The sequence below is a fragment of the Hermetia illucens genome, chromosome 4, assembly GCF_905115235.1.
Source record: "Hermetia illucens chromosome 4, iHerIll2.2.curated.20191125, whole genome shotgun sequence".
Classification (NCBI taxonomy): domain Eukaryota; kingdom Metazoa; phylum Arthropoda; class Insecta; order Diptera; family Stratiomyidae; genus Hermetia; species Hermetia illucens.
Window position 1 is genome coordinate 137498967 of NC_051852.1, and position 25356 is coordinate 137524322.

General features: G+C 39.7%; 1 protein-coding gene across 1 annotated transcript; it reads left to right on the forward strand.

Moving 5' to 3' along the window:
* The first annotated feature begins 441 nt into the window (after positions 1-441).
* On the forward strand, positions 442-23819 carry LOC119655158. Its single transcript, XM_038060905.1, has 2 exons — positions 442-2257; positions 23784-23819. Exons 1-2 carry the CDS (start codon positions 1863-1865, stop codon positions 23785-23787), a joined length of 399 nt encoding a protein of 132 aa, XP_037916833.1. The 5' UTR covers positions 442-1862; the 3' UTR covers positions 23788-23819.
* The last annotated feature ends 1537 nt before the right edge of the window (positions 23820-25356 follow it).

Below are 25356 nucleotides of genomic sequence, written 5' to 3' on the forward strand. Positions count from 1 at the left end.
TAAAGTGCAAGTTTCTAATTCAGCTACAAGCTGATAAGATGTATCTAATCTAATCGAATGTTGTATTGTAATAAATTTTGATATGTTCAAAGTCGACCAGTAACTTTCATATGATTCCCTTAAATATTTATTTCGTGAAAACGCTTCAGTGTACTATCGAACAGGCAACTTCCATTGACCACTGAAATCCGCATCAAGTAAATCGTATTCAGCTCAGCCAACTGCCAACGCTACACTAGCAACGTTTAGCGAACAATCTAAAGCTATTCCAACCATGCAAAGCTGCAGATACTTTTGTATCTTTTACGGTTTTCAATATTATCGGTAACACCTGAAATGCACTAGCGCCATCGGAAAGCGTGTTCTACTCTGCTAACCCGTTGGCGGGCGGACTAACGGATTGTGGATACCGCCGAACCGGAGACGGATGATGGAGGAACGGGTGGAAAACGAGGAGTTTGTATAGCCAGAATGGAAGTTGCCAAAGTAGCCACAAATCGTCTTCGGGGGAGCGTCGACGTCGACTCTGTTGAAAGCCCCAAAGTTTTCTTCCGCGGTAAGCTTTGACGACGGTGACGATGGAGCTCACATATGGCATGGCTACATTTAAGTCTTTTCGGCTCGTGGAGCTGTGGAGCCATCCGCTGTTTTAGTCGAGATAACGTTCCCACGACGTCCGGTTGTAGTTTCGGTCATACTTTGATATCGCGCTGGTTACCACCAGCACGCCAGCGACGACCAGGTGTTAGATACTTCGAATCTGACCTGCCAAAGTTTGAGTCGTGGCCATAGTTCACTGTGGAACCGGAGGATGCTTCCAACGGTAGCGACCAGTTCACCTGAGGCCAGCTAATCTGACCCCAAACGCGAATTCAACTGCAACAGAACGTCTCGGGACTTCGCACGACTATGACCTCACCGGACCGGTCCGGGTTGTCCCAGTACCGGGCTTAGTCTTTTTCCGGCCACTTTACTTCTCAAATTTAGTGAATTCGATAGTACTCTCGGTCGCCCAGTTGATTCAGTGACTACGCCATCAAGTAAATCGCCGATGAATGATATCATACGTTACTCGTGGCTCCTAATTGGTGTAGACAAACTAGACATTCGATAGCTTCCATCCGAATAGATAAAATAAACGTAAATAAAGTTGTTCCTTGATAATGTTCAAAATTTGGACTAAAGTTAATAACCGAAGGCGTGAACAGAGCGGAAGTGGTTTATAGAACGGCATATTGGCGGTGGTATCCTGCGAATCCTGCTGAAAGGCCTCATCCTTACATTAAAACTAGAAGGATCGAAAAAGATACTTGTATCTATTTTTGAACTAAAATTCCGGAGACAGTTCGACTTGACCAGAAACAGACTCCAAAACGGCAAAAGAACGCTGACCAGCCGCGCAAAGTGAACGGACCGGGACGACATCAAGTGCGATTATGTAGGCGAATAAAAATATAAATCATGTTTTGAGATTCATTTCTGCGATACAATTTTGCCCGCCACCAACCTGAGCCGCCCCATATGAATAATGGGACCCACACATACGAGAGACACACAAAACATGTCCAAGTCCAAATCTACGAAATTTTTTTTCTTCGTCGTCGGGTTTCGGGGGTTATAAAATATACAACTGCGCACATTTTTAAGTTGCCTCAGTTCAAGCCCAAAAAAATGTTAAGATTGTTTTAGTCTTTTCCGCCCCGCATCGCGGAAATCTTAGTTTTCCTTCTGAGTTCATTTCTTAAGTTGTTCCATTTGCACGAAAACGGATGTTTATTTACAAAAGCGTTTGTTTGTTTGATAATCTAATCATCTGTGCGACAGTGACGGTATAAGTTTTCTGGATTAGATACGGATTGAAGATGACCCGCTGGAAGAGTGTCCTACTAGTGACCAGCAACGCGGAAGGTGCACTAAGTGAACAATTTTCATGCGTAAAGACTTGCCGGACTAGCGACCCTTTAAATCTAACGCCTAACTCGATTTTTAATAGAATTAAGACCCAAAAACATAGAAATGATCCTAGAGACAGCCCCCATCGCAAAATTACCATAAAACCCGCTCAAACGGAAAGTTCTCAAAAACTGGTGGCCAGATTATCTGTACAAGTGCAGAACGGATTTCCGCCTCCTTACTTCCAGCAAATTGAGAAAAGCTGGCGGGGGCGGGGGTTGGTGAGACCGCAGCGGTGCTTTTTCAAACCTTTTCCATACAAGCCAGTAATCATTGACAACGCGCTCTATAACTACATCAATGCGTAAGTATAAGTATTCAAAATTTATATTTTTGTTAACTTTTGAGTGCTTGACTTGATCGCTCCCAAGAATTATATTTTCTATTTTTGGTAAAATGACGTAAGCTCGGTCTTCTTTTTGCCTGTCAGTGGGGACCTACAGATGCCAAATTGGAATGAAAAAATCAAAAATTTAAACAAAAAAATGCTGAGCTGAACGCACATGTAATATGATCGGGAGATGGTGTGGTTCTGGATCGTTAATTAGCTGGGATAGAGGAGCACTGATTCTCATTTTTGGTATAATCGGTTTTATTTGCATTCAAAAGAATGTATAAGTTCGCCTGTGGGTGCTTGATCTAGGCAAGGAAAGTGAAATCAGCGTTAAAAATATGGGTTAGTAGGGGCAACTGCTGATTTTTGGAGACAAATATTTTTGAGCTCCACCTACCGATTTTGATGATTTGCTCGAGAGATTTATACAACTTTTATAGTTACGTATATAGATACGTTCTTGTTTGGAAATTTTGAAGCATCCCAGAGGGAAGCTTGACGGAAATTCATCCTTCTAGTTTGCAGGCTAGATTTATAAGCATTTTTCTTAAGAGACTCCTCAAATATTCCAGAAGGAATACGTTTGCCAGTACATCCAAGTATGAGACCTCCTGAAGTAACACAATTCGCGGTGATGAATTTAAAATTATTTTAAACAGTTGCAAATTTATGTAATCGTGGGCTTCCAAGATAGCTTCAATATCTAAAATAAGACTTCCCAGGATTTACTCACAACAAATCCTTATTTTCCAGTATCTGCTCAGGACCCCTTCTGAACATCAAATATTCAAGATCACTTGCTAACATCTTCACAATTTTACCACACAAATGCTAGCTCCAATTCAGTTCATTTTTTATCTGTGGATTCCAATCATATCGGCAAGGTTAATTCCAGTTGCACTCTTTGCTAATATCCTTCGAAAAGGATATAAATTGTTCTTCTTTTTCTGTCCTTGCTGTAAGTGCGCTTGAACTTTGTGTTTTGTCTAACTGTCATACCCCCACATGTCTTCCGATCCTATCTTCAACTATCGGGAATATTGAACTGAACTGTAGGTTCCACAGTTGCATGCGAAATCCTTCGCAAGGAGACCGAAAATATTATGTGATGTAGTACTTTATTAAGAATAGTTTTAATTTTGCTTGGCATATTTTGTAAAAAAGTGTTCCACTCAGTGTTAGAAGGAAGTGATATCGCAGTATTACTTTGATCAGTGAACTTTCGATAAGGATTGGTAAATCTAAAGAAAACAGGAACCACAAAAATTATATTGGTATCCTCCTAACAATTAGACAATGTATTGAATTCGATCTGAGCCGCAGTCCTATCAAGATCTTCTAAAGTGATATTACCAATAGCAAGGTTCTGATCCAAACCTCACATGGGGCTCGTCAAAATCTGAAACAGTGAAAGTGTTGCAAAGGTATTCTCGGATTGGGTTCATTGTCCTTGGAGTTTAAATAAAGGAGTACCTCGCGGTTTTTTCAGAATTTAGCTTCAAAGGATTTGCAAATAGTAAAGTGGATCGGATCACAGCAAGCCATTCGTAAGGCAAATAAAGGATGGTTAATAATTTGAGTAGAAAGGTATTTCTTCTTTTAGTAGGATAAAAACTTTAATCAGCCCTTGCTATCGCTAATATCACCTCTTTGACAAAGGTGCTAGTCTAGATTGTAAACAGTAAACCCGAGCCCGGGGTGAAAATTTTGCCAAAAATTTGGAATAATAAAAAAAAACTTGTTTTTCCTATTCGCTAGTGTAGTCAAGGACTCGTTAGCACTGATGAAGGGAACAAGTGGTTCCCGAAATATCGGTATTTGCAAAATAAAAATCAACACTAGCGAAAAGGAAAATCAAGTTTTTTTTTATTATTTTAAATAATTAATCGCTAGAGATACCGTGTAATTACACTCAGCGAAAAATTTAGACCATTAGTGAAAATTATAGGGGATCTCTGTTATCGCTTTTTCCATTAAAATTTCTATTCTGGAGTTTTCTCAGGAATTTCGCTTTCTCACCCTTTGCCCTCGGCAGGCCTGCTAATATCAGTTTACGTTCAAAAATTAATAGAGTCAGAAACATGAAATGGGGGGGTAAACCGGAATTTTTTCATTTCGTTTTTACTAAGGCCATAAATTAGCAACCAATAAAATTTAAGGGGATCATTGCATACGTCGGGCTGGAAAAATCAGCTTTTTTTGTATCTAAAAGATTGTCCAATATTCGGCATTGCGAAAATACAGCGTCAAACAATCAAAGTATTTCAAGTACCCCGTCGGGCACTCGGCGACATTTAAATGCACCTTAACAAAATCTTTATCATGAAGATGACATCCGACCCTGCCACGATCCCTCAAAATTTCAATGTCTTATTCACTACATTCCGTAAACTAGCATAATTGTTGGGAGCCCTTTTTTTTAAATTGAAAAAATCCTGAAAAAAAACTCGAAAATATTCAAAAACAGTTCACCAATATGCCAAAAATTCACCTTTCGATATCTTTAACAAGCTTAGTCAAGGGCCAACTAATTGAACACCAGAAAAACACCTGATTCCATGTCGTTCAGTCTTTCAAGATATTATTGAATATGTGGTGAAAAAATCGTAATTATGTGTTTACCGAGCTCCCAAAAACTAAAGGTCCAGGCAAAGCGAAAAAGGATCTTCACAGAAATAACCCCTTATGTTTCGAAGTATAGGACTTAAGCTTAAGCTTCAACATATCTATTAGCAAATTGTTGTCTCTGCTTCTACGTCCCTATATGCTCTCAGAGGGGAAAAATTAATGGTACCCATTTTCGTCTTGATTTACATTGTTGAAGCTGTGTCCATGGACCAGATTGACCACCAGTCGTGGAAGAATTTCAGCTACGTCAAAAGCATGCGCTTCCTAAAGATCAAAGCAGGATATTTCCCTGTAAACATCCACTATAACTTGGCCATACATTCGGATGTCTTTGTCAGTGGTCTAACCATTTGGAGCTCCTGAATTTTTGATAGCAATATAAATAGTACTGCACGAGCTACCAGGGGCCAAGGTTTATGCCTTAATAAATTTGGATTTATGGTACAAAAAAATGTGAAATGTTAAGTTAAAACAGAACTAAAATAAAAACTTTTGGTTCATATATATAATTTCCAATATAGGCAGTTGGTTACCGAAATACGGTATACATTACATTATACAATTTTAGAGTAGTAACACCTTCAAATGCATACGCCGTTGATTTTTATTAGTCGTATTGTACTATCCCTTAAATTCCCCTATTCAACGACCTTATCTACCAGAGGCAGAAAATTCTTCGTCGAAGAAAACCTTTCCGTGGTATCTTTGTCCGAAATCTGAATAGACCGGGACCGCCTCCTCCTCTTCTTCATGTTGGCTACATATAACGAAAAACAGAACACATTTTTTCCATGTAGCAGCTTAAGAAACAGTGTCGCCCCCTCCTCCTCTAGTTTTCTTATTCTTCTTCTTAATGGACAGTGAAAATAGCTAGAGAGTAGAGTAGACTGTGCCTAACGCGAAATGCGGGCTCACATTGACAATCCAGTCTGTCAACCTCCTCCCTGCTTACAATTTTCGAGTGCCTAAGTGCCCTCAACCAGAATGTTCCCTTCAGGCGATCAAGTTCCATCTGCAACTTTTGGCAGCTCCACCACCTTCTCTGGCTTGTTATCGTGTCGCTATTAAGCGCTAATAATGCTGCTCCACTGCTGAAACAGATCCGAATGTTGCGAACCTGACTTATATCTCCGCTTGGAAGGCTATCATCTTTCCGAGAAGATGAGCCAGTTCCATAATCGGTTATCCCAAAAACACTCCCGAGTCCAGTTTATTTGCAATCCTTTTCTGCAGTAGGTAGTTTTCCACGCTCGGTAATATGGGCAGCGTATGTCTGCCTTCCTAGTATTCATTGTAAGTCGATTACGGAGTCGCTAACTGTGAAAATCGGCCACATGCTGTATTTCAAACTTGCTGATAACTATTATGGCTAGATGGTTCCCAAATGCTTGTACTAATACTTTTGTGTGCCCCAGCAGCAATAGCTAAAGAGGGAGAGGGGAGAGGGAGAACTAAACTTCCACCCAGCAACTATATGGATCTTTCTCCACCCCAGCGTATCAAGAATTCATTTGATTAATAACAGATTGATGCCGTGTTATTATTGCAGCCATGCAAATCCCTCCCTCGGAGGAATAATTGGAGGGACCTTCAAAGTTCATGAATGCGCCAAAGACGTACTTCTTTTCGGATATCGCTTCTTTTATTTTGATTTTAAACTGACGGAGTGCTGTCTCCGTGGATTTGCCTTTCTAATACTCAACCTGCCTGCAATGTACATATCATAGGTTGACTTACATGTAAAGCGCTGGAATTGCTACTTTGATTAGACCAAATAAGTAATTCGACACTGAGCCGAAGTAACATTACACGAAAAATTTCTTGTCTGGTTGGAAGGATGACTAGATTATTTCTATTTTCCCATATAATCTAGTTGCCATTTGCCCCTTAATGAAACATAATAGGCCATTATTTGTGGTTCGCTGAAACACGTTTCATCGTCCTCCAGGACTTCCCGAGATGCCTGCACTCGTTTTCCACAGTTCTACGCCATGTGCTCCTGGGGCAGCCCACTTGTCAACCTTCCAGTGATAGTGTGGATTTCACTGCATGACGTAGCCAGAAATGAAGTTGTCACCCTCCCTTAAAGCCAGATCTATTCACTGCCACTTCCGCCTTTTGTTCAGCTGGGTAATTAGCCTGTGGTCCAGCGAAGTTCTTCGTAAGGAATTATGCAGGCCAGTGGACCACAGTGAGCTTTTGAGTAACAGTGGTGGTAATTTTCCGTTTGCTGTTCCCATATAGTGGCACAAAACGAGTATTAGCACAAAACAGTCTTCCCTTGATCTTGGTGTTGAGATACTGGACCCCAAATTTATCTGAGATATTGCCTCGATGGATTACGTGCCATCTTGCATAATCAGATGTTGCTCTGATAATACCTGTTAGTTTTCCCTAAATGCCCCTCCTGCCTAGGGTACTCTAGAGTTATTTTCTATTGTCGTTGCCAAAAGCCTTCTCGAAATCGATGAAGAGCAGGTGAAGCAGAGATCGACAGTGGGGACCAGCGTGTTCGCCATTAATCAAGCTTTCAAGACGTTCATTCATATGTTCCGGGTGTATTTTTAACGATAATTTTTGCGACAGCGGTAGGACGCAAACACCCTTCTAATTGCTGCATTCAAGATCTGGTATTGGAATCTTAGCGACCATCCCCTGGGAAAGGTCTTGGACTCCCAGTGTTTCCATATAGGAGGAAGTAGCAGAGCTGTAGAAACTACAAGAGCATCGATCAATAGCTTTGCAGGGAAAGTATTAAGCGCACCGGCTTTACCCCATTTGAGGGCACTAATGGCAGGAGTAGCAGTTCGTATCCTCATGTTACCGTAACTAACGATTTCATTCACAAGATTCGTGACTTCACAGGATCTCATTCGGTTAAGGACCGTACTGAAATGTTCCTTCTACCTCTTCAACTGCTCATCATTGTGAATGAGTAGAAGAAATGCCAACTTGTAACCACTTCGGTCACGCTGCTTCCAGGGCAGAGGTGAGGCAGCGTCTGATGAGTTGCCTCTGCCCTGGACGAAACCACAAGTCATATGTTTTGCAACTTGGGTGCTTGCCCAAGGATGAGGGTTCCGTGGAGCACAACCGAGAAAGTATGTTGCTTTCCAACTGGTCCGGTCCCCAATTCTCAAACAGAAATGTTGCTTCATAGGCTTTTAAGGAGGCTGACTGCCGCAATTTTCCAACAGAGCTTCCTCCCCCATTTTCTCCTTTACCGTTCCGGGGTTGGGGTTTGAAGTTAAACCCTACCCTTTTGACATAAACATATCCTCACTTTGAGGTGCTATGAGAGGAAATGCGCTTCATTTCTTCAATGAGATTAGAAAGAGGGAACCTTCTTCCTTCTTCTTCATATCCTCTTCATCCTCTCTTCTTCCCGGTGTAGGGTTGAAAATTTAAACTTTACCATGATGATATAAAAAATCCGAATTTGAGGGGCCATTACTTTTTAAGGGTTGAGTGCCGTGTGTAGCCGTGTGTATGAAATGAAAAACCCAACAATGGACGTTATTTTCACAACCGAAATATTCGCCGTTCAGTTACCTGGTGCTGTCTATGGTAGTATAACCATTTAAAAGGATGAGAGCAAAGGAAAAAACATGCATAATCCTTTACTCTAAGCGCGTCACGAATCAAAGAAAGAAAGAGTTACACGCATACTTTCCTCCCACTTTTGAATGATTAAACAGGCGAAGTCAATACTTGGAATCTAATAACTCATAGTCAAACGGAATTCAGAAGGATGCGATGTCCGATGTGATATTTCCTCTGCCTACATATCGTTGGCAATTTCGATTGTCACCTTGCCGAGGGATTGTATCCAAAGTTGGGTTAAACTATTCTCCTTGCGGAAATATTATTTTTGGTCAATCTTTCTTGGCAACTTTCATCTACTCTAATATTGTAAATAATAGTACAATTCTTACCAAACTTCACAGAATCGGCCTGTGTTGTGGTATAAGCTTTTATTTCTAGGATGAAGGTGAGAGATGATTTATTATTATAAATTTCTACAGGAATAATTTCTACAGGAATCAATTATAAATTCTATTAAGCAATAATCATACAATTTCCATTGGATATTTTCCTTAAATTTAATGGTAATCGTGTCATTCCCTATATATGAAATGCTTCAATAAACTTTCTCGCTTGACTTCATCACAGTAAATTTAGCGACAGACTGACAGACAGATATAGAATCAATTTTGGTAGGAGTTTGTTTTACACGCCTACAGGTCTTGAACTGAAACTTCTTCCAGCACTTTTCGGTGTACTGGAGTTATCCAATTTTTTGATAACCTTTGAAAACCTGTTTTTTTGCTGAACGAAACCATATATTTCAATTGGAAAATATATAACTAACCCATAACCTTTTCCTTTGGGGTAAATCTTTTCGGAAGACGAATTGATTGATGCAAATTCTCTCTTTTTCGTGGGAATTGAATTTCTGTTTCAAGAGCCGGTGCGGCATGTTCTTACTGTAACCAGAAGCAATCTGATGAATAGAAGGGGTGGGAGAAGACCTTCTACCCCAGCCTTTATAGCCCCTTCTGCCCTAAGTTTCTGCAACAAGCTGCCTAAACCCACTTCTCGTGTTTCTGTATGCTGTTGTTAGCTTATTACGAATTTATTCTTTTTGTATGGCTTTGTCGTTGATTTTAAAATTATCTTTCTTCAAGCTGAAATCAATGTTGATAAGCTACAGCCCCTGAAGTATCCTCGGCACAGATTTTCTCATATTCCCTAATAATAAATTTATGACACTAATGAGAGCAGCTTTCCATATGGTTTGCCCGAATACAAGTTGATTCTAAGAGAATGCAACGTCAATTGACAGGCCTGACAAGCGGGGGGTGGAAAGGGGGCCAGAGTTTCCTCGAAAGCCCGAAATATAAATTTCAATGAAAAATGATATAACAGGAGGGCACGAATAATGTTCACCACAGATAGTTTTCACTCCGAAACACATTTTTCCGCATAATTTTCACCCCGGCTCCGGATTTTCTCTATACAGTCCTGGCAATTGATAATCATATTGTTTGAAGACAAGCTCTTCAATATGTTCTAAACATGCAATTGTTGTCTGACTGGTCTTAATTTTGACATTTGTTGGAAAGATGGGGAGTGCGGAGGGTCGAAAATGATCATTTCTTTCAAGGACCCATTCTCAGAAACTACCCAAACGAAAAATCTAAAAAGAAATCAGGAGGCTGCCACTATATGGTGCCTAGACTCCGAAATACCCTCATACCGATATCTATTCAAATAAAGTTAATAATAGTAATAATTTTTAGTAATTGACTACAAAACTTCTCTTAAGTTCATATAATGCAGACCATGATCCTAGTAAGTTTGGTGGAAATCGCACTATTCCTAACAAAGTTATAATAGGTCAAAGTTGTCTTTTCAGTGCGAATTCAAGACTTTAAATGTCAGTATCACACGAAAGTGGATATTCTCACATAATATATGCATGCATTACGTGCTAGTTACTAATGCGACAAATGTCCCTCACAAATTTTTATAAAAGAAATACCCAGAACCTTTCATACCTGAAGCGCCTATATTTCGGTTTCCTAACTTATTTACTCTGTTTTTTTTTTCTCAGAAGTCACTGCAGGCCATAATACTGCAGTCCCTGATCTCACTTTAAGTGCATTTTTTTCAGGTCACCTAGATTCATACTTGCCCCTCAGAATATCTTTTCTTGTTGTATAATGACCTTTTTATCCTGCCATTAAAAATATCCCTTTGAGCTAATCCCTTATATAACTTCAGTCCAATGTTATCACAAGATATCAACATTGTTACACTGAAACTTTCTTTCAAATCCTAAAAAAATTACTTCTGAACTCATCGTAATTTCTTTCGAAAACCTTCCCATCTTAGTGAGGTTCTAATTCCATCTCTTGTTCTTAGAATCCTTTCGACAGCTAAAACACTTTGGAAATTTTAAACTACTCCCCCCAGTTTACTCGTTTGATATTGTTTGCGATTATATAGTGAAACAAGATACAAAAATTGTTAATTCATTTGAGGTTAATGGTAAAGGTAGGAGGAACCAATAAGGAAAGCATTCCCGGAAGTTTTGGCAAGAACTACTTATGTACATATATTTGACGTAGGAAAGTGTGAAAAGCATGATACGATCCACATTTCTCAAGCAAAAAGACGCGGAAAATGTATAAAAATATATCCTTAACTTTCGAAGCGATGTTAAAAAGTTTTAAGGGAAAATTGTAGTTGAAAACATCACAAGATATCGATGTCCTCCAGCTAACTTTAAGCATAACAGAATAGCTTCCGCAAAAGTCATGGGTGTAGACATTATTGATTATTTTTATCATCATATCCAATATGTATATGTTTATGGAAATGATTATTGCGGTACCTGCTGAAAATTATTGCGTATGGCTGGAAATATTCAAAGGATACACGAATGGAGGTCCATAAAATCCTCATTTTTCATACGATTTCTAGAGTAGGGAAGAGCCTGAAAGGTAATTTGTGAAATAGTAGGTATGCAGGTTTGGGCAAATTGATATTATATGTATAGGTATTCTGCCTACTATAAATGAATAACAGCCAGATTTACTATACGCCCAAGGACCTATCCCTATATATCCGAATCTTAAAATTTTCCCATTGATTAGTGAAAGTTTCAAGACGAAAACTTACTTACCTGAACACCTGTCGTCTGAAAATACATACAAGAAACTCCAATGGGAATTCAATCCATGGAAATTGGAGAAATTTTCAGATATTGCTTGAGGCAAAAGTACGCAATTATAAGGTTGACCTTCACTTTAAAAGTCACTTACCCGATTCGAATATTGTTCTGGGAATTTATTTCAACCCCCGCTTTGGGAGATTCGGAGAATATCAATATTCTTAGGTGCAGTTACCGAAAATACATTTCCCAGAACGGATACTTACCATCTTTGTGGTGTTTAGGTTGAAGATTTTTGGAAAACATCAACAAAGCTTCATTGGGCGAATTATTTAGATATGTTTAGCTCCTGCGAGAACGCCTCCGTGATGTTTGTTTCGTATTGGCGTATTGGCGTATGAGGCAATGTTCATTAATATTCTGATAAGGAGCTCCAAGGTTGGGATTCTGGAATTTTGATATATCTAGACTCAAACTCAATATTAAGTTCTTCTAGTGTTCGCTTCTTCATCGGGATCCTGTGGTTATATGCATGCTAAAACCAATAATCGAATGTATAGATTTTGTTCTTAAAAATCGATCCTTAACCCGCTTTTATTGTAAAAAGAGTTGAGCGGCCAGGGTTTTCGTAAAGGAGAAAACCTAGGATAAATTCTAGTGATTGTTATCGCGTATGACCAAAAGCTGATCGCAAGTGATAATTGCTTCCATATTGGTACTTCAACTAAACTTTGGAATCAATCGTATATCATTTTCGAATCTATTGAGGAACTGTTGGACTAAACATCCTAACCTTTAGCAAGGCGTAGTTCATTTGGTCTTCCGATCACATACCTATCAGTTTCGGGCATTAGAATGTTCAGCTCGAAGCTGATAATCTAATTCAGGTTGGTACTCCATAATAATGGTTAGATAGGATAAGGTCTTGTAAAGTTTTCATTTGAATCTTATTAATAAAGATATCATCCTAGACAGTAGAAAGCAGATCAGGTTTCAACGAAGATTTAAATCTGAAATCTTTTACTGGCTGTTTATAATAATTTAAGGTGCCTTCAGACTTGAGATCTGTGGTATGGTATTAATATTGGTTGCGACGATTTCCTTGCCCCTTAAGTTATGGGTGTCTGTTTTGTGGGTGACAGTAACTATCTGTTTTTCATCCAATTTCTTGTTCTGACAACAATGAATGACCGAATGAGGAATTCGAGTCTCTTTGGATAGTTATCCTGGAATATGCAGAAGCGAGACTGAGATGAATGAGCGTTAGCTTCTCGATTTCGCTACTCAGGGTCAATGTGTCAAAACATTATATCACAAAAAGGGATAAACAGCAAATAGGTGGATGCTGATAAAAATCAAAAGAGAAATATGGTGACCATAATTGTTTTGCGCACTTAATTGAATTTTTCCGGATATCCACTTACCATACCACTTCACGTTAGGTCACCATAGCGAAAACATTGACCACCTAATATATTCAACTTCTGGGCAGGTAGTTGTCCTCTTTGAATCACTTTTGAATGTCTTCCATTCACACCTTTCATACAAAAGGCTGGAAAGATTTCTCACAATAAGAGTTTTCATAACACTTTCCTCTGGAGTCTTATCCATACATAGAATCACTCCATCACCAACTGATTGATTGATATTTATTGAATCCTTTTCTAAGTGATATAAGGCCTCTTTGACTGCTTTGACTACTCGCTTTTTAAGGGAATACTATAATGGACATGCCAAACTCCTTCCGGATGAATTCCCACCTATTTTACTCAGGGCTACTGTGTTGGTCTTGCTTCATATGGTATATGAAGCACCTTACCACTGTTAAACCTATTTCGTCTATTGAGCGTAACTTTCCTTGCTGCTGCCTTCCAAAATATGAATTATTGCAAAGTTACTACTGTGACCATATATAACCCACCCCGCTTCCAATTTGAAAATATGATAAGGTACATTCTTCGCTGTTAAGCGGAATTCCAGCTCCCTGTCAAAATTGCTTTCTCTTCCATTTTTTTTTGTTTTTGGCTGAGGAAGTGAATGCTTTTAAACACAGACTGTTGGATTCCCAGAACGGTTTGCTGGCGAACTATCAACTAAGCACTTCCTTGTCTCCAGAAAGGTAGCCTGGAACCATCTGATATTTTACAACGGAAGAGGAGTGAAAGAGAATTGCTAGTTCAACGAGACCTCTGTCATTCAATCCTTCTACTAGTCGAGATATATCTTCTTCAAAACAAGAAGAACCTTAATGCAATGAGTAAAACGGCTTCATCTCCTCAGTATCTCTTTGACAATGTTGTTCGAAGAGAGCTCCCCTGTGTCTGCATGATGTTGGCGAATCTTATCCTTCCTTCCATTAGAAGAATAGGTGTGATCAACACCGTCCACAACCTTATTGCAGATTGCACAGTGAGAGGATCGTTCCTTCTCAATCTTGTGCAGTTAAAACGGATAACCGGAGCACAATAGGTAGACGAAATCTACAAGGATCACAACTTTGCACTTGTGCAAGGCTCTTACGATGCATCTCCTTGTCAAGAGCATCAGTCCATATCACCGCAGCATACATTCGAATGAACTACGTTGCGTTTACTAGAAGATGTTTCCTGTCAGATGTAGGATCTCCCACGTTTGCCATTACCCGACTTAAGACCGAAGTTTCAATTGAAGCCTTGTCCGCTGCTGCTTTTACTTCTCGAAAAAACTCATATTCAAGGCAGGCGCTAATCCAAAATATTTAACCATTGTATCTGAGTCTACCATCAAGTCACCCATTGACGTGACACGCAGGGTGGAGATCCTTTTTTCATCAATATGACAAGTCTGCTTTGCGGCTGTTTATCAGTGCGTCCGGCAACAAGTATCGCGACACCAGCTGCATATCCGACCAGACGAACCCATTCTGGCATGTCAAGTCTTAACAGACTATCGTAAGATGCGTTCTAGAGATCTGGCCGTAGTGTGGATACCTCCCACATGACCTCCATCCCATTCTGGCTCTCTAGCGTCTTATGTCGCAGGGAGCGATCTCTCAGATGACCCCTCAATATCTGTCAGAGATAGCTCCTAGTATACCTAGCATACATTTCCCTACTAAGGAATTAAAGTGCTTAATATCAGTTAAGCGTTATGAGGAGTACCACTCATCGTAATAGGCGCTCGATAAGCTGCATCCACAATATCCATGACCGCGTCCACCGTAGATCTCCCGGCTCTACAATCGAACTGTCTAAAGCCCGCCATCCACGCACAGTTTGGTTGTCAGTTACGCCTGAATTGTTCACATTTGCCTGGTCGTAACGTGAATGGGAGGCCCTGGCCTGTCAGTTTGCAGTCTTTAAGCGACCGGTGATCGAATGAATAATGATTCGGTCAACCGACCAGATATGTTTGTTTAGGCTATGAGCGAGGATTTCATGTTTGGTTAGACTATAAGCAAGAACTTTATGGCCATCTTTATCGCTAGTGAACATTTTGGATAAATGCTCACACACAAATATATCTCAAATTCTCGTGTCAAGTCCTTTCACGTCCAGAATTAAACTAATGATGTTACGACTTCCCGGTGGATGGTAAATTTAGTTCAACTGGTGAAGCGGGCTTTTCCGGCGTAACCGACAGGCCGAAATGTATACAAATGGCGGACTTTACAGATAACTCCACGGCAGCACATACTACTGATGAGCTTTTAGAGCACTTTCCCGGCCGCGGCAACCATAGAGAGGGGTCGATATGTATGCAGCAGCACAGGAGCTCCTTTATCTTTACTAATTAGCGCAAGACTTGATACTTTCCAGCGAAAAGGAAAAATGTCCTCCTTCTTCGATTTTCCTAGAACTGACGTGATGGTTTATGTTTAAAGTAATCGCCAGCTGTTCAACACATGATGGTTACCCAATCCTTTAATAATGGCGTAGCTCAACTTTGAATTAAACACTATTCCTAGATATTTCAACAGCAGCCGACAGCCGATGATATGTTCGTTGAAGCCGGCTTTAACTACACTTTGTTTCTACCGACCTGTTGGAGTATAATCTTGGCTTTTGGCTCGACAAGCTGGAGCCCGATATATTGGTTGTCCAAATAGCCTTGTTTGCATGAATTCCAGTTTATTTTGGGTAACGAGATGCTAATGCTAGTCCGACATTATCTACTAATCTAGCGAAGAAACCTTGAATTGACGCAGCAGAGGAGCAGGAACAGACACCTACGGAACGTCTGTCTTCTCGTCTTTGAACCTCCCTTTAAAGGTTAACATAGATAAAGGCCGTGAAAAGTACTTAAAGACGATGCTTAGGATATAGTTTGACATTTTCACCGCGATAAGCAGTTGGATAATATGGTTTCAACTCAGAAAAGTGCGACCCTGGGTTGAGTCTAATTCTTTTACACAGTATTTCCCTTCAGCGAATGACATGTCTTAAAAATTTCGTGCTGTAATCTATTGAAAGTAACGACATTCTCGATTTGTGCATACGTTTCTATGGTGGCAATCTGGCTCTTCGCAGACCCACTTTAAGTAGTCCTTTTTGGTTTTCTCAATAGTCCGCATTTAATTTCTTGCATTAAGTGTCAAGTTTATCAAGGGACAATCTGACAATCAGGTGAAAGTTAACAATGAAGCCACCCACAACACAGCCCTCCGCAAGGCCTATAAGATGGAAATGGATGCCATAATAATTGCAGTCAACAGAGATCCTGGAGATGAAGCATCAACAAATGATCTTCACAATCACCTGAAGAACGTTATCATAAAGACGGTCAGAAATTTACTTGCCCCATAAGCCCAGAACATCATTGGCCCATACTAAAGAGTCTTCGTTCTAGGCAAATCAGTAACAGATCAGTTTTTCTCTCTGCGGCAAGCGATGGAAAAACTATTGGAATATGGATATCCATGACGCTGATGTATATGCGAGGGGTGCGATCCTCTTTAAGCTCACCCAACTACTGGTCTATGCTGATGATATGGACATCATGGAAAGAATGACCCGAGACGTTCAAACTGCCTTCACCCATATCGAGCAGACGGCGCGAGATCTTGGACTGCACATCAATGAAGCAAGACAAAATATATGGTGGCAACGTCAGCACCAAAAACCAACAAACCAGCAATATCAAACCGCACTGGTAAAACGGGAAGAATAAAAATAGGAGACTACAACTTTGAGACCGTTAATAATTTCTCCTGTCTAGGGTCGAAAATCACAACCGATAACAGCTACGATGATGAAATCCGCGCACGGTTGTTGGCTGCCAACAGAGCCTATTTCAACTTACAAAAACTTTTCCGTTCGAAACGCCTCATCAGAGGGTCAAAGCTCTTATTGTATGATGATCTTACCAGTCCTCATGTATTCCTCGGAGAATTCGGTTCTTAGCAAGAGAAATTGCGAACTCTTGACCGCGTTCAAGAGAAAAATCCTTCGAAAAATTTTTGGCCACCTACATGAGGATGGGCGATTCCGTAGTCTACATAACGACGAAGTCTATGAGCGAAACCATAACCTTCCGGTTGTGGACAAAATCCGGCTCAATAGGTTACGGTGGGCGGGTCACTTAATCTGTATGGATGAGGATGATCCAGCCTGGAAAGTCTATAAGGGCAATATCTATGGTAGAAAAAGAAGACGAGGCAAAACCTGGCTGAGATGGACCGATGACGTAGGCCAGGACGCCAGGCGGCTTTTAGGGATATCGAATTGGTGGACCTCTTTGCGAAACTGGGATGTCTGGAGTTCCTTATTAAGGCAGGCCTAAACCAGGTACTGGTTGTTGTGCCGTTGATGTTGATGATATCAAGGGATAGGGTGGGTTTCTCCGATTTTGACTTCAACTTTTGCAATTTCCGCGTTCCATTAACACGGTGCTCTTGATAGTGGCAGCAAATATGGACACGATCAGTTTTAACCCATAGAAATATCATAGGCCAAAGCACTTGCTAGATGTTAGGGATATCTAATTTGCGGACTTCGAGACATTAGAAGTGCCTTATTAAGGCAAGCCAAAAGCTGATTCTCATTAAAGTTAGATGAGGAATGTGTGCCCTACATTCTGGATATGGCATTGATGGTACTACAAATTACAAAATTACAAATTACAAAGGTTTTGAAAAGAGCGCAGATAGGATAACGGCTTCCAACTGAGAGAGTACGAACATCCCTTGGGGAGAGCTTTAAACAAGTGGCACATCGGGTGACTTGTCCACCCCAGTACTTAAAAACATCTAGGTTGAATTGGACGACAACACAGTCTACTTAGAGTGCAACAGGAAAGAACGGTTTCATTATGATCGACGTATAGCAAACTAGCTCTTACTGATGTTTTCACCCAAACTGGAACACTAGTTGTAATGTCGAATTTTCCTGTAAAATTTCCTTTGTCCTTGATTTCATTACATTTTTTTTCATGACTTTGGTCCTGGTGGAGCTTTATTTTGTTCTCGGAGTATTTTCCAGAAAATTTACTCTGTACGATTTAATTTTATCTGTCCCTGACATTTATCACTCTTAAACAGAATAGGACACTATTTGGAGTGTACTTTACAATGACAAGAAAGACGACTTAGGAGTTTGCCCAAGTCAAAGGCAACTCATTAGACGTTGGCTAACTTCTACCCCGGGAGAAGCGTTATTTATATCTTAGACGGAATCAAAAGCCGTCTTTCCCTTCTTTAGAAACTGAGTAAGTTGCTTTCCAACTGGTCCGGTCTGTCATCAAGTGAGTGCGGTTTCAGAACCTTGCAATTCTTAAATGGGGAAAGGATTTTAGACAGTACTGGAGCACACAGGTTAGATCCTAAAATTGTATGTCCAACACAGATTGGTCTAGGTTCAGAATGAATGAATGGAGTTAGTTAGTTTAGTTAACTGGGGGCAGCCGCAGCTCCGAGCACTCAGGCCACTGTTAGACCCATTGTACTTCCCTGTAAGCTGTTTATTCAACGGCTTCCCGCCTACGGTGTTCGCAGGCTTTAGCGAATCTGAGAACATTCTCCAGAGGCAGAGAGTGTGCAGATTCTTCATTGAAAAAAACCTTGCCAAGGTGTCTTCGTCTGAGATCTGAGGATGCCAGGCAGCTGCACAAAAAGTGCAGGGCGGTCACCTCCTCCTCCTCACATTGGCTGCACATAGCCGAAACCACTACCCCAATCTTTTCCATATGGTAGTTTAAGGAACAGTGTCCCGTCAAAAGCCCTACTAGGGTTTTCATGTCCCACTTCTTAAGGGAATGAATGGAATAAGGAGAGGAATACTCCTGACGAATGAAACATATCCCTAAGCCTTTGGCAAAATAATCACAAGTTACTTCAGAGGTCTTATCGCCATTCAGGTTTCTGGATAATTTGGCGAACCTTTCGAAAGGTACATCTTTTTTCTTAAACAAATTTTGTTTTTCATGTTCGAAACTCACGTCATTTTGTGAACTCCAATGTCGCCCCCCATTATCTGCCATAAAGAACTAGAAGATACACTATTGAATCAAGACTTTTCGAAACAACGCGAATATCCAGATAATTTAACAACTTCGGGGGAGAAAAATGTGCAAATAATTTTCCGGGTTCTCCGGGACAATTATTTATGCAATTTTAAAATTCTTGACTGAAATATTCCAAACTTTGGCTGCTTGCAAATAGATTTTTGGAAACATATTTACAATCTCACAATACAATTTTATTGTAACTTTAAAAATATTTAAATATTTTAATTTACCAATCAATATTTTATTTAATAACCCTTATAATGTTTGCTTCCTTTAAATGGATTATATAATGTTTAACATATACGATATAATCTAGCATCTTCTATCCATGGAAGGCCTTTAAGGATGTATCAGGATTAAATGTATTCATAACTTCTCGGTTAACTGAGAACAAAAAACACCAACTCATGCGGAAAATTTCGGTCGTATTTATTACACGTCCCAGGACATCGCAAGTGATTAATCATAGGAAGGACACTATTCAATGTCATCTTAAATTTTGATAATTGTTCGACGAATCATCGCTATCAATACATACCCAGAAAATTGATATCAGATATTAATGTCCATGTGCTGTGAGTGATTTGAATACGACATCCTAGGAATTATGTCCTGTAACGTAGTCCTGTTCTGTCATTGTGCTATGTGCATAGTTACATGTATTTCCACTTATGAGTTCACATCGAAAACTAGGAAGCTATGGTATAGCGTTGAATTTAGATAGTATCCAAATCAATGTATTTTCTTCAAAAATGCAGCTCAAACGTCGGTTTCAAGAAAAATTAGTCATTAGTCAATTTTGCTGAGGACATCCAGCTATCTGAAAGAAAGAGTATTGAAGAAAATAAGACAATTCAAACACCGAATTTTCCGTTAAATATTTTAGTAGTGCAGCAAATTTTTGTAGAAGTCAGTTTATCCATATCATCTCTAGAGAGGAGCCGAAAAATAGCTGGAAATGAAGGAGAGGGCGTTACTATCTTACCGATCTAGCAGATCAGATGCATCAAAATAGTATACTGTATACCACACAAAAAATTGGACAAAATTCAAATTTTGTCTGTTGTGCGAAGATGCACTGTGTTCGGTGATGCAAATGTCAATATATGTTCTGTCAATATCATGCTCAGATATGCGACGAAGTGAAGAGTGTTTACTAATCGCGTTAATGACAATGCATATTTTTCGACTTCTGAACTTGCCGCTAAGTCTTGGCTGGCTGAAATCAATAATCATAATAGTGAATTTTTTGGAATTGTTTTTGACGTACAGAATAATAAAGCCGTAGAAATCGAAAGGCATGTCTATTTGATACTGCATACTTTCACTTGCTGTGATCCCACAGTTTAACAGCAGGATTTAACAAAATAAGCACTTGGAACCCTTCAAAATTTAGATCAGTATAATCTATATTTGGAAGAACCTCTCCATATAGTATACAGAGAATTCATCTGGGAAAACTTTTATCTCATTTCAGCTAAATTAACAAATTATAAACACTTTTAAAATATTTGTATAAAAATTCACCATGAACAATAGCCCTAAAACTCTTTACTGGACCACTTGCTAAAAGTTTAATTACAATCTTTAGTCGTTAATATTGTTATCGTTTTATTGCTGCCATTTGGACAACTTAATGTACAGTTTCAGCATTGCAAGAGAAAACTGTTTTTAAGTCGGTGGGCAACAACAACCAGTGTTGCGAAAAAGCCGACTGGCTGGTTAACAAAAATCTATTGAACAAGGCTGACTATGCTGGAAAGTCAAAAATAATTGACCGATTCTCAGGGATTTGCACTGAGATATCGATGCCCCAAGTTAAAGTAGAAGTTGTATGTTCGTAGGTTTTCTAATTTTTTATCTAGTTAGTCCATATTGGATTTCACACTTGTTTAAATCATTTAAAAGTACTTTTGCTTTTGAATTTTAGCGTAAAACCTAATAAGATGCATTAACACGTAACGAAACGTGCAGTTTCTAGTATATTTTTCAGCGAGCGTTTGTGGTCAGTATTTTAGCTAAGAAAATTGATATTTCCCAATAACGCCCCATAGCGAACCCCGTAAGAAACTCTTCAATAAGAGAAAGATAGAAAAGGAGAAGAATGCAATCAGTCATGGTTCTCCTCTCTCTTGTCCGGGGCGCCGAGATCGCGGCTTTTTCTACTTTCACTTTTACTTGTCCACATAACATTATTGCTCTGTCATTATACCATTCATGGTGCAAGGCATAGTAAACTTTGCTGGTAACGTAAGAGGGAAAGAAACACCACTTTCCTGTACTGGTGATAGTGGCAAACCCCTTGAAAATACCCCACTTCTTTGATTTGTTACTCAGGAGTGCAAATAGCTGATAATCGAAGTGTGTCCGATCTTAGCAGAGGATATCTTAATCAAAATGGGAGGTTATTCGAATTCAAGAGTTCCAAAAGGTACGAGATACCGCAGTTCTAGTAAAGAATAATCCATCTAATTTTCAAATTAACCAAAAATCGATTATACTTGATTTTGACGAAGCGTGACGTGAAATATCGCTCAGAAAATTTGGTACCGAAATAATGCAAAATTTCAAGATTCTTAAAGTAGCCAATTACGGCAGGTCAATTCTACCAGAGAATATCATAATTAAAGATGCGTGCTGCAAGAGTTGCCAAAAATTCGGAGCCGACTAATTTCCACGGGAGATATTTCATTCAAAGCTAAAGATTGTTCAGGTTCAGGAAATGCAAGAATTTTGACAATACGTCTCAAAATAACGCAAATTTTTCGCCTTTCCTGTGATGGTGATCGAATATCACCGGATATCGCCAAAAGTCACTAATCCTGAAATATTGGAAATTTTCTTCACCGGCGGTCCTTAGAGATTATAAAAAACCAAAGGTCTGTCAATTTTAGCGGTCCGCATTTCGATATAATTTTCCCCGTCTTCTAAGAGAGAGTTGCCTGATTCCAGTATGAGGAGCCGCCATCCAAAAATACCGGAGCTTCATTAGACTTCTTGACTTGACTCTAAGATTAAAAACTGCGGATATGGTGGGTATGGACACCTCGAGAAAACAAATTTTCAAAGTCAAGAAATTTTTTCTGGCCATGGAGTTCCACGAATGGCTTTGATTCGAATGTCGTTTGATTCGCAAAGAGGCTGAAAAGGGTCGATTGTTCACACTTAGGAAATTCAAGTATTTTAATTACACGACGGTAACTACGCGAGATATTGTCCAAAAAAGCACGACATACGAAGAATTAAAAATTTTCCCATCATTCTGACCGCATGTCATTTTTGGTGTAGAATATTTCGCCCAAAAGAGAAGATTGTGCAAACTTAGGAATTGTCTAACACAAGATTCTGCTGAAAAATCCCGGCTCCGACAAAGAAGGGTAAAACACTATGGTGGAACTCGGATTTGGCAAAAGAGAAAAGAACGACAAGGATACTTCGTACTCTGAAGTGTAATTCAGCCGCTGGCTGGAATTGCTATAAAGAGGCGCAGAAGGCTCTAAAGAAGAGCATAAGATTGGCTAAACGACTATCATGGAGACACTTTTGCGAAGAGACTAACTCTCTTGAGACAACCTCAAAGTTGAAGCGGATTCTTGTTAAAGAATGTAGCCAGAAGCTGGGTTATTTACGTTTACAGAGCGGGAGGTACACAGAAAGCAATGAAGAAATGGCAAACCATTTGCTTGACGTGCACTTTCCAGGCAGATCCAAAATCTTATCTCCGGACCGACAGATGCATACAGCCATCAACTGAGAGACCACCTACACGGACGCAAAAGGCTTCCGACCGGTCAGTCCAACGTCTTTTCCACTAAAAAAACTAGAAAGACTAGTAGATAGGTTCATAAGGAATACATACATTCCTAAGTGGCCACTTCATCATAGGCAACACGCCTACCAGAAAGGCAAATATACGGACACAGCACTCTATGAACTCACGGCAAAATTGGAAAGACTGTCCGAAAAAGAATACTACTTATTCGGCGTATTCATGGACATCGAAGGTGCTTTCAATTATGCCTCATTCGCGGCAATTTGTGATGCGGCAAGACAGCATAGAATCGAACCGTTGTTAATCAGTTGGATCCGTCTCATGCTAGAGTGGAGAAAATCCGCATATTGGTTGTCCAGAAGTTTTCGGACACAGTATGTGACCGCTTGAATGCATGAAACCCACAGTTGCTGCCTCGACAATGGACACACGGTAAACGCTAGGAAGACTAGACTAGTTATGTACACTGAGGACGTCAAGTGGGGCAGCTATATGATTTAGAAAATATAAGAATTTTGACGATTAGATGACGGGAACAGGAGATATCGCCGAAAAAGCAAGGTCCCTAAATATCACGAATTTTCCTCATTGTCCGATTAAGGCAAGTCCGATGATGGCCAAGCGGAAACCAGGTCCCTTGCGAATCCGACGATACATGTTACAGGACAGGAAATTTCGTAGTACTTCTCACCAGAACAAACGGATACCATAACGGAGGTACTATGTTGATACTAAGAGTCTCAAATGTTGAAAAGTCTATCATACGAGGAGCAGTTTTGTCTCCCTTTTTTCTAAATTTTCTGCAACTTATGAAGATATGAGGACAATTCTCGGGAGTAAAGCCCATTTTTTAACCTTGTCTGTTCATTAAATGCTTCATTTCCTATATATATGTAGAATTCCAATTTATTTATTTATTTTTCCTTTTATTTCAGGTAAACCGAAAAAATGCCGCTCAGAATTCAGGTAAGATTATACTCCCGTTTATGATAATATTATAGTCTTAGATTTGCCACTTGCCGCAAACTCTACTTCGGAATACACCTACAAGGAGACCTGACTTGTATATCATGACAAAAGCGACTTTTGTTAAATCATCTACCCTGTGAGATACAATGCTATCCTACCTGAATTATTCTCTCAACCGAAAGGATTTTATCAAATATGATTTTTGAAGTATGATTTTTAAAAAAGGCCATTCACTGTAGAACTTATTAATTAGGTTCCGGTTCCAGCCTAAAATACTCACCATTTCCTATGAATATACAAACTATTCCTTACGATGAGTTTGACTTTTGCTTGTGGTTATACTTCACTTACGTTTGTTGCCTGTTCACAATCTTCGTTAAATTCCTTTTCCCCTTGAAGCAAATATTTCTTGTCTTCCTTCCTATCCTCCCAAGTGGAGCGGAGTTTAATATCCTTTTGTTCGTTAGTATGTATACACCTCATAAGATTGTCATTTTTAAGTTCTTCTTGGGAGTTCTCCCAAGTGCCCGCTTTCCAAAAGTCTCCGAAAATGCGGACCTCTAGGGCGATACGTTGAAACGTATGTGGCGTCCAAATACTCTTCTGAAAAAAGTGACTGACGTTTTCGTCCAACTCGAAGGCAACTCATCAGATTATACCTCACTTCTGCCCTAGGAACAGCGTGTCCGAAAGTGGCTGCAGGTGATAATCCCTCCCTTATGTATAGTCACAAACTCGGCATGAGTGCGAATTATATCCAAGTGAAAGTAAAACGTTGAATAGTTGGGCTAGGAGTAAGAAGGCGCTGATATGAAGATCTAGTATTAGGCCTGCACCTACTCTTCTGTTTCCTATTAAGGACAACGTCTCTAGGTTAAGATGTCGGCAAACATCGTACTATCTGAGTAAAAAAAGGGGTGTGAGTTTTGTCTTACAGGAAGCAAAGTAGAATGGTAACCTCAAGCTAGCATTATAAGTAAATAAGTGTGTCTTATCAGACATAACTAAACCCAACATATACGAATTAAGGAACTGATACATAGTTAAGGGATTTAACTCAAATTAAAATTTGAAACATTTACCCCGTTTCACTTCAGTATCGATGCTGACCTAATTTCCTTCCCTACTGTGCTTTTTAAGGCTTTCTTCCAACTTTTTGTTCCTTCGAAAGAACCGCTCTGTAATGAACGAACCACAAAATACTATTGTCCTAATTGAATGGTCGAAAATGAAAGAATATCACTCCATGGCTGTCACTAAGAGTAGTTACTCCACTTGCGGTTTGTACTCAAAAGACGAAATTTTGTTCTAGGGAGATCCGGAGTGCTGTCCTGAATGTAGATGCAGCTCGATAGGTCAAGTCAGGGACATCACATACCCCGGATATCTCAACCATTTCTTGACAAATCGAATGTAAAAGACCACAAAACCTTATAAAAAGAGAAGACTTAAAAAAATCGTAGAAACATGTTTATTACGTTCTCCTTTCAACAAACAATATCCGAATAAATTGGACTTTAATGCCAAAGCTATACCAAC